Source organism: Osmerus eperlanus, chromosome 5, assembly GCF_963692335.1.
Source record: "Osmerus eperlanus chromosome 5, fOsmEpe2.1, whole genome shotgun sequence".
NCBI classification, from domain to species: Eukaryota; Metazoa; Chordata; class Actinopteri; order Osmeriformes; family Osmeridae; genus Osmerus; species Osmerus eperlanus.
The window spans coordinates 3,808,853-3,818,554 of NC_085022.1; the positions used below are offsets into that span (position 1 = coordinate 3,808,853).

At 50.8% G+C, this 9,702-nt stretch overlaps 1 protein-coding gene across 1 annotated transcript in view; it reads left to right on the forward strand.

Moving 5' to 3' along the window:
* The window catches only part of si:dkey-246g23.2 (solute carrier family 66 member 2), a 19,279-nt gene extending 11,900 nt beyond the window's left edge, over positions 1 to 7,379 (forward strand). The window contains 5 exon segments of the mRNA XM_062461181.1: positions 649 to 827; positions 829 to 866; positions 5,135 to 5,154; positions 5,157 to 5,692; positions 5,723 to 7,379. Coding sequence (XP_062317165.1) covers positions 649 to 827; positions 829 to 866; positions 5,135 to 5,154; positions 5,157 to 5,308 — 389 coding nt within the window. The 3' untranslated portion in view covers positions 5,309 to 5,692; positions 5,723 to 7,379.
* Positions 7,380 to 9,702: the final 2,323 nt, after the last annotated feature.

Genomic DNA, 9,702 nt, shown 5'->3' on the forward strand with positions numbered 1-9,702 from the left:
GTGTGTGCAGGCACTCATTGAGTGTGTGTGTGTGCACCGGCTTTTTTGAGCGTGGCCAAGTGTGTGTCTGCAGGCTCTCTCTGAGTGTGTGCGTGTGTGTGCTCTCTCTGAGTGTGTGCGTGTGTGTGCAGGCTCTGAGTGTGTGCGTGTGTGTGCAGGCTCTGTGTGTGTGCGTGTGTGTGTGCAGGCTCTGTGTGTGTGTGTGTGTGTGTGTGCAGGCTCTCTGTTTGTGTGTGTGTGTGTGTGTGTGTGCAGGCTCTTTCTGTGTGTGTGTGTGTACCAGCTCTCTCTAAGTGTGAAAGAATGTAAAAACAGTAGTGTAGTCATCCATCTCTGTTCTCCTCCCTCCCAGTCAGGGAAGGCTGTCCAGCTCCACTATATTGATCTGGCCTTCTCTCTCTGCTTGCTGAATTTCCATGCATCCTCTAATGAAATCGACACACACACACACACACACTCCTGCCCTTTTTCTCTCTCATTCTTTTCTCTTCCTCTCGTCTTTCCGACTTCCTCCCTGTCCCTATCATCCATCTGTCTGTCCTCCTCTTTCTCTGTCCCCTGTCACTCACTCCCTTTTCCCTATATTATATACGTTTTCCTAATCTATACCCCCCCCCCCCCCCCCCCCTCCTTCCTCATGTGTCCCAGATCTGGACTTCCGGTACTTCTGGAGCTGGTCCGGGTTCGAGGACTACCTGCTGTTCTGCCTGGCCTTCACGGTGGTGTGTGCCCTGGTCACGCTGGTGCTGCTGGACTGGGTGGTGTTCGTGGAGGGTCTGGGCTCCCTGGCTCTGCTGTTCGAGGCCATGCTGGGCCTGCCACAGCTGCTTGCAGAACCTCCGCAACCGCTCCACGCGCGGAATGAGGTCCGTGGGATGCACACACACACAAAACACACACACCTCGTGTCCCCACACACACGCTTAGCTCTCACGCACTTTACATACAGCCCCCCCCCCCCCCCCTCCCCTGTTGCTCCGTCTGCACATCCCGCTGTGGACTCAGTCATGAGGATGTGTGTTGTTGTTTTACGTTGTTGACCAAATCCCCCAGAGCCCCATTACAGCTTATCTGCTTGAAACTTACACAGAGAGGTTACTGTAACTGTGAAAGCTTAATGTAGAGGAACTCTCCAGAAACTCTTGATGAACAAAAGATCGTGAGAGAGGGAGTGAGAGTGAGTGAGTGATTGAGTGAGAGAGTGAGTGAGTGAGTCAGTGGGGTTAGGGATTGAGCGAGTGAGTGAGTGAGTCTAGGTTGAATAATATTCAAGTTCATTTGCCTTTTTCTGAGCAATTTCTGCAAAATGTGCAAAGTCTCATGGGTAATCAACAGATGTGTCTCATCTTTTCTATATCGATCCAAGCAGTGAGTGAGAAAGTGAAGGAGTCAGTGAGGTGGGGAGAGAGGGAGTGAATCAGGGGCGGGGGGGGGATCTAAATTACGTATAGATCGAAGTTTGTACACACACAGTACAAAAACGCACAAAACAAGCACGGTCAAACCCACATACACGTGGGGAGGATTGGTGAGACCGTCATCATGGCCTCGATCTTGAGGCTGGTGAAGCTTCTGTTGCTTAGCGCCAAGATTCCTCCGGGGAATGCTGGGAGAAGTGAACGCTTCCCTTGCTTACAGAAAGAACCGGAGCGATTACTCACTCAGGTCACCTGGCCAGACCTGTGTGTGTGTGTGCGAAAGAGACTGAAAACGACTTCCCATCGGCGCTAGAGTCCGAGGTGTGGCACTGTTTCTGCTGCCAGCCGGCTCCCAAAGGCAGCCATTAAGGACACAAGGACGGAACACAGTGACCTCGCAGCCCGTCCACACTGTGGTCTTCTGGGACACGTAGTGAGGACATGAGGTGTTGTGAGTGCTGTCTGTGGTGACCTGTGAACCGGGGCTGTGTGACCCTGCAGGGTCTCCCTGGGCTGCGAGGCGCCACACAGCAGGAACACTCACCTCAGCATTGGAAAGCAGCCTAGCTCACGAGGGACTGCTTGTGTGCATGCGTGTGTGTTAGTGTGTGCATTGTTTTGCTGGAAAAAAAAACCCAGCTCAGGACTAATAGCATAGACCCTTGGGAATATAAGAATGACGTAAATGTACATGTTTGTGTGCCTGTTAAACTGTTGGAGAGGTGGCTTGTGCAGTGAGTGTTTGTGAGGTTTGATACACGTGGCGAGGCTGCACACTTGGGTTTGAGAGGGAAAGAGAGCGAGGGAAGGGAAAGAGAGAAGAGCGGGGAGAGAGAGTGGAAGGAGAGCGAGGGAGAGAAAGAGAGAAGAGCGGGGAGAGAGAGTGGAAGGAGAGCGAGGAAGGGAAAGAGAGAAGAGCAGGGGAGAGAGAGTGGAAGGAGAGCGAGGGAGGGGAAAGAGAGAAGAGCGGGGGAGAGAGAGTGGAAGGAGAGCGAGGGAGAGAAAGAGAGAAGAGCGGGGAGAGAGAGTGGAAGGAGAGCGAGGGAGAGAAAGAGAGAAGAGCGGGGAGAGAGAGTGGAAGGAGAGCGAGGGAGAGAAAGAGAGAAGAGCGGGGAGAGAGAGTGGAAGGAGAGCGAGGGAAGGGAAAGAGAGAAGAGCGGGGAGAGAGAGTGGAAGGAGAGCGAGGGAGAGAAAGAGAGAAGAGCGGGGAGAGAGAGTGGAAGGAGAGCGAGGGAGAGAAAGAGAGAAGAGCGGGGGAGAGAGAGTGGAAGGAGAGCGAGGGAAGGGAAAGAGAGAAGAGCGGGGGAGAGAGAGTGGAAGGAGAGCGAGGGAAGGGAAAGGTGAACTGCTGAAGAGTAATTGATCACAATGGGGCCCGTGATTGAGTAAGAGAAGCAGGGTAAGGCTGTACTGCTGAGTTGGGAAAACCACTGAATTACTCACACCAGTCGGAGAGGAGAGAAGTGGGGAGGTGTGGAGAAAAGAGGGGTGAGAGAAGAGAGGAAAGGAGAGGTAGGTTCGGAAACTAGCTTCTCTACCGCCTCTCCTTCCTGCCTTCCCTTCATTTGGGAATGATCATTTGTGTTTTTCTGACGGTTAATTACGTGCATGTTTCATTCAGTCCGTTTTCTAAGATAAGCCTCTCTCACTCTCTCTCTCTCTTTCTGTCTCTCTCCAGCTCTTGCTCAATACAAACTACAATTACTACTCTCACATGACTCCCTCATCCCTCTCTCCATTTTTGTCCATCCATCTCACCAGTTATTGATCGATTTATCTCTTCATTCACCCTCTTTCTAAGCCAGCATTCTACTCTGTCTCTGGTGAGCGTCTGCTAAATGCATAAATGTAAATGTCAAATGTAAAGGTAAATGTAATGGTGAGGTGTGTGTGTGGAAATCGGTAGTGTGTGCGTGCGCATATGTGTGCGTGTAGGGAATACGCAGTTTTGCGACGAAGAGGATTAGACATAGGTGTCTGAGGAGAAATCTCATCACTCTCTCTGTCTTCATCCCTCCGTCCCGCCATCCTCTCCACTTAGTCCTGATGAAGGTGTCAGGTTAGGAGGATCAATATAGGACGGGGTCGGCTCCGAGCAGAGCACTTCAGAGAGAGAGAGAGAAGAGAGAGAGAGAGAGAGAGAGAGAGAGAGAGAGAGAGAGAGAGAGAGAGAGAGAGAGAGAGAGAGAGAGGGAGAGAGGGAGAGAGGGAGAGAGGGAGAGAGGGAGAGAGGGAGAGAGGGAGAGAGGGAGAGAGAGATGGCAGGCAGAAGGTGGCCAGCAGTTCTGATCAATACTATAATGACGGTTGCTCCCAGTAGGGGCTCCCTGGCCCGGCTCAATTGTTTACTCAGTATTTCATTCATCTCCTGTCGATCCACGACGAGTGACATGACTGTCTAAGTGTGTGTGTGCGTGCGTGACAGACAGAGAGGATGTTAGAAAGTGCAGGAGAGAGCTGTTTGAGAACTATTGTGTGTGTGTGTTTGTATGCTGTATTTGTGTACTTCTCTGTGGGGCTGTCTGCCAACAGTGCAGACCAAACAAGCAGCATGTGTTGCTGTGTGTGTGTATTTGTATGTTATTGTGTGCGTGTTTATATACGTACTGAATGTGTGTGCGTGTGTAAGCTGATGATGAATGACCTCTAAGTGGTGTTGTGTCACCACAGTGTGCCTTGCTGATCTGTCTGCTCATGAGTAGGTGCCCCGCCCCACCCTAATGAGCTTGTTAATGATTCATCCTGGCTAATGATGCTGGCCGTCTCTGGAGCACAGACATTAGCAGAGGGGCAGAGGACATCTGCGAGGATAGGGAAGCGTGGGGTCGCCATCCGGAAAAAAGACACCTTTGAGAGGTGCATCAGAGAGGAGAGGAAGTGGAGTGTTTGAGAGAGAGAGAGAGTCAAGGAGAGGAGTGTTTAATGGAGAGCGAGAGAAATAGAGAGCTTAGCTTGTCCCCTGTCTGTCCTAATCAGGACCCCGCCCCCCCAGGGGGCTCTGTGGAGGGGCTGCTCTCTGTTCCTCAGAGATAGTGGACCGCTCCAGTGTGGTGGTGGTGGGAGGGGGGGGGGGCTGCAGGTGTGCAAGGAGAGCTGAAGGAGAGGCCGTCTGTTATAGACCCTCATGCCCCCCCCCCTCGCTTTAGACAGGTTTATTCCCAGACCTCATCATCACTGACCTTACCTTACCTTACCTCTCTCTCTCTCTCCCCTCTCTCTCTCTCTCTCTCTCTCTCTCTCTCTCTCTCCCCTCACTGTTGACAGGTGACTGATGCCTCCTCTCCTCTCAGCTCTGCCTAGATAACATACATAAACCCAGTCTGCATGAAGAGCTATAGGAACAGAATGACTGGAAAGGGGGAGGCAAGAGGTGGGTAGGGTGGAGAAGAGGGAGGATGAGAGGAGGGGAAGGTGGAGGAGAGGGGGAGGATGAGAGGAGGAGAGGGAGGATGAGAGGAGGGGAAGGTGGAGGAGAGGGGGAGGATGAGAGGAGGAGAGGGAGGATGAGAGGAGGGGAAGGTGGAGGAGAGGGAGGATGAGAGGAGGGGAAGGTGGAGGAGAGGAGGGGAAGGTGGAGGAGGGGTCAGGATGAGAGGAGGGAAGGAAAGTGGAGATGAGAGGAAAGAGCACCCACGCTTCATGAAGGAATTCAATTCATGCTTCAGTTTACTGGAGTGCAATTTATCAAGTTCTCTCTCCCCCCCTTTCTCCCCAAGTGTGAACATGGTGCTCCTGTGGCTGCCGGAGATGTCTTCAAGACCAGCTACTTCGTGGTGAACGAGAGCCCGGTCCAGTTCGGGGTGTGCGGCGCCGTCCAGATCCTGATGGATGTGTCCATCCTCCTCCAGGTCGTCTACTACGGGCAGGAGCCGCGCGCCAAGTCGGGCTGAACACGACGACAGTTGCCAAGCCAACGGACACCCCGGACATTACACTGCCAACACGAGGGATGGTGAGTCCCCGGGTTACCAGAACCAGGCCTGGGGGCGACGGCTGGGCGGCCCAGGCTCACGCTGAAGATACTGAACCAGTCAACTGTCTGTTCTCTCGATCCCGAATGAACCTACCATGTGCCTAACCTGTCCCCGCATATATATTTTTTTTTATAAGATGGAAGATTCCAGACGTGTAGATGTGTGTGTTCTGTTCTCATGTATGTTTTGGTCTTCATGGGCTGTTTTGATAGGACTAGTTAGAGCAGGCAGAGGGGAAGGAGAGCGTGTGTGTGACGGGCACAGAGATGTGTGTGTGCATCATAACTCACTCAGGCACCAGTACCATCAACTCTAAGAGCACCTTACCAGTACCATCAACTCTAAGAGCACCTTTTAACAGCAGCTCGTACCAGCAGCTTGACTAATGGCTGCTTCGCTCCACACCTCAATGTGTTTTTAACATGAAATATCGACATGCACCAGGAATAAAATGTGTCACAGTGTGTTTGTGTGTTGCGGGCAAGGGGAGTGTGTCCTTCTGTTTGTGTGTGCACTGCGAGCGCGCGTGTGTGTGTGTGTGTGTGTGTGTGTGTGTGTGTGTGTGTGTGTGTGTGTGTGTGTGTGTGTGTGTAGTTGTGTGTTTTGTAAGCGCTGCTTACAGCAGAAATTGAAATTGATTTCAGCCATGGGCATCATCTGTGCCACTCCACTGCAGGGCAAGGCCAGGCGGTATACACACAGCAGTATATTCAGCTGAACCAAGTGTCACATTTCTCTCTCTCTTGTCTCTCTCTTTTCTCTCTCTCTCACACACACTCTATCTCTCTCTCCTCACTCTCTCTCTCTTTCTCTGTCTCTCACTCTGTCTCCCTCACTTCCTCTCTCTTTCTTTCTCAGCCCCCCATCACAGCTCTATCCCGTTATCCAGTGGGTCTGGTGTCACTCCTGGAGATGAGAGGGCAGCCTTACTGCCTGGCTCCCTTACAGACTGTTTGCTGTACTCGTTTCAATGCGTTCACATCCCAGGCTGTTTAAACGACTGTTTTACTTACCGACTCTCTCCAAAGGGTTTTCCCCAAACAGCCACTCCAGACCGCAGATGTGACAAGGTTAGATAAACGACAAACACACTGTGGGGACAGTACCTTTCTACTGTGCCAAATGGCCTTCTCTGCAGTAATGACTCAAAGATGGTTGGCCACTGATACAGAGGGAACATTGGGACATGGACCTATCTAGAATAGGTTGGTCGTTCTCCAAGGCTCATTTAGTGTGTGTGTATGTGTTGTGTGTGTGTGTGTGTGTAACACACCAGGTTTATTATCCAGTGCTCCCTGCTTCATTAAGTGTGGTTGCTCCACTGCCCACCATCATACACTCCAAGCTGTTACATTTGACCACCTTTCAAGATGGCAGCCAGTTGCTGGCTCTGATTGGATGTAAGTCGGAGGTGGGGTAAGTGTCTGTTTCTGTGGGTGTAAGTGTGTCACTGTGTGTATAGTTTGTGTGTGCGTGTGTTTAGAATGTGCATTGTGTGTGTAATGTGTGAATGTGGTCGAGTGTGTGCCAGTCCTTTGTATATGACAGTGTGTGTGTGTTATTGTGTGGATTAGTGTGGATTATCTCATGCAGCTATATTCAGAAGTGTTTAGCCAGGGTGCTGTAGTGTTCCGTCAGTCAGCCTAACCCTCAGCTCCAGGATGTACACCTCTGCTGTTCCTGTTGTCTGGTTCATTCTTCTGTTGTCTTGTTGTTTTGTTGACCTACTGGCCTGTTGTCTTCTTGTCCTGTGGTTTGGTTTTGTGGAGTTCCTTTGTTGAGATTACCTTCTCCACCTTTCCACCACGATGAACTGTACTATAATGAGAACAACCCACTGAGACACACGGGACATTCATCACGCCTCCGTACTGTCGCTAGAATGTTCCTCAGGCTCCTCCGCTGTAGCTGCTTATCTTTGGACGCTTATCACAACGATCCCCTTCGCTGCAGTCTAGCTGCTCGCTGTGGCTGTGGGTTGTATGGTGTGTGTTGTGTGGTGAGAGAGAGTGTGTGGAGACGTCTTTGCCCTGCCCCTGCTGTTAGAACGCGAGGAACGTCTCGATGGTTCTCTTCGTGAGGACGTCGGTTCTCTTTCAGCCAGTCCACACAAGCAAAATGAGACGACTTTACAAGCACCATAATGAATGTTCACCTTTCAGAAATGTGTTGAAAAGCCAAGTTTACCTTTGTGAATAATTGATATGTTGAGTGCTTTTAAAAGTGTGCCAAAGTTACTCCTTGGGTAAAACTTGTTTACTTATCCAACTGAACCAAAGATTTTTACCATGTTCTATCAAACCAACAATAAAGTTTGGAAATGTCGACCCCAAGACGAGCATTTGAGTTTTGCTTCTAAGTTAAATGAGGTTGTGGTGAAGAAGAGTTCAGAATGCCACAACATTCTATATTTTAAGAAACACACAAAGCTTCACACAAAACACACGATTATTAAAGATCAGCCTTTCCATCTGTAGCCTTTCCTCCCCTACTTGTCTTGCACTCCTGTTCTCCCAGTCATCATCATCCCCCTCTCCCTACCATCCTAAATGTGGATGATGCGAGGGGCGAGGATGAGGAGACATGATGAAGATTGTCATGACATATGGCTGATGCAGCATGGAGTCGCTCTAGTGGATGCTAATGCTGACTGTATTAGCCAGGAGGATGAAATATTCAGAATCTGCTAAGGTGCATGTGCGTGTGTGTGTACGGGGTGAATGTGAAATATTCAGAGCTGGGAGAGGTGTGTGTAGATTATGTATGAGGTGCTGTAGTCCAGCCTCGCTAATTTTGTTCACATGATCTCTGGGGACTCAGAATCTTTGCTATCATCTTCCTCAGGACTGACAGGAATGGTGTGTGTGTGCGTGGGTGTGTGTGTGTGTGTGTGGTGGACCAAGTTGGTTCATGGCTGGCAGTGCTCCAATAGGAAGTTAATCCATCCAGAGCCAGATTGACCGACCACATCTCTGTCTAATCCCTTCACAACCATGAGGAGAACCAAAAATCCACAAGCATCCAGCCAGCCATCTATCCCAGGGTCAGGCATTCAAACCAGGCAGTGCAATCAGTCTTCAGTCATCCAGGCAGGTGCAGCCTTCCCATAGGGTAACTCCTCCTCCTTGCCCCCCAGCCACACAGTCATCCATCCAGTCAGGCAGCCAAGCAGGCGGTCAAACCAGGCAGAGCGGTCGCATGATGGATGGCCTCATCTGGCTTCTGACCCAGGATCAGCAGGCAGTACGGGCAGGCAGGGCATAGGATGGAGAGGACTGGTAGAGGACGTCATGGTTCTCTTTAATAACAGCAGATACTGTAACTATGGACAAACATATAGGGGCTGGCAGGGCAGGGCAACAGCTGAACTCTGCTAAATATAGACCACTGAAACAGCCTCTTGGCTTCTACATTCAGGGACATTCACATAAGAGGATGGTTCATGATGTAGAATATGCATTATATAACTAGTGTTCTGTTTACCACACCTGAGTTGAATGTTTTTGTGTGTAGAAATAATAATGGCGGTGCGCTTGATTTGACGGACCCAGCGAAAAGGAAGCCAAGAAGCGCTCAAAGTATTAGCATGGTGTGTTGGACCCAGGCGAACTGTTTAGGCAAACCAGCCTCCTCATGCCGTGAGAACCATCGCCATGGTCTTCTGGACTAAGCCTGAGGTCACATGTCTCCTGCCCTTCACTTTTCATCTCTTCACCTCTTCAACTCTTCATCCATCCATCCAGCCTCCACTTTTCCCTCCCTCCCTCCCTCCCTCCACCCCATCAACCATCCACCCGCCCACTCCTCCCTTCATCCACCCATCTTCCCCCCCATCCTTCTCTTCACCCCTCCGCACCCCCTATCCATCCATCACCACCTAAACCCAGGCGTGCTCTCTGTCCCCTCAGCACATACGCAGGAAGCTCGAGGAGGAGGAACGTCATCTCCAGCTCCTCTGGGGATGTATGTGGCCGTTAACCAGCCGCCGTCAAGCGTCACACGTGGAAAGTCGTTCCGCCCCGGAGATGGTTGTGTGTTTATCTGTAGGTGTTGTGTTACGGAGAGTGGATTCCCTAGGCGGGAGTGAAGATGAAGGGATGGAAGTAAACTGATAAGTAATGAACAACCGGTCAGGAAGAACGCAGACAGGACAAAGGGAAGGATGGATGGGATTGGCTGCTGGGATGGACTAGCGGTAAAGAGGTCCTCAGTCTGTCTCTCTCTATCTCTCTTCTCTCTCTATCTCTCTCTTCTATCTCTCTCTCTCTCTCTCTCTCTATCTCTATCTCTATCTCTATCTCTATCTCTAT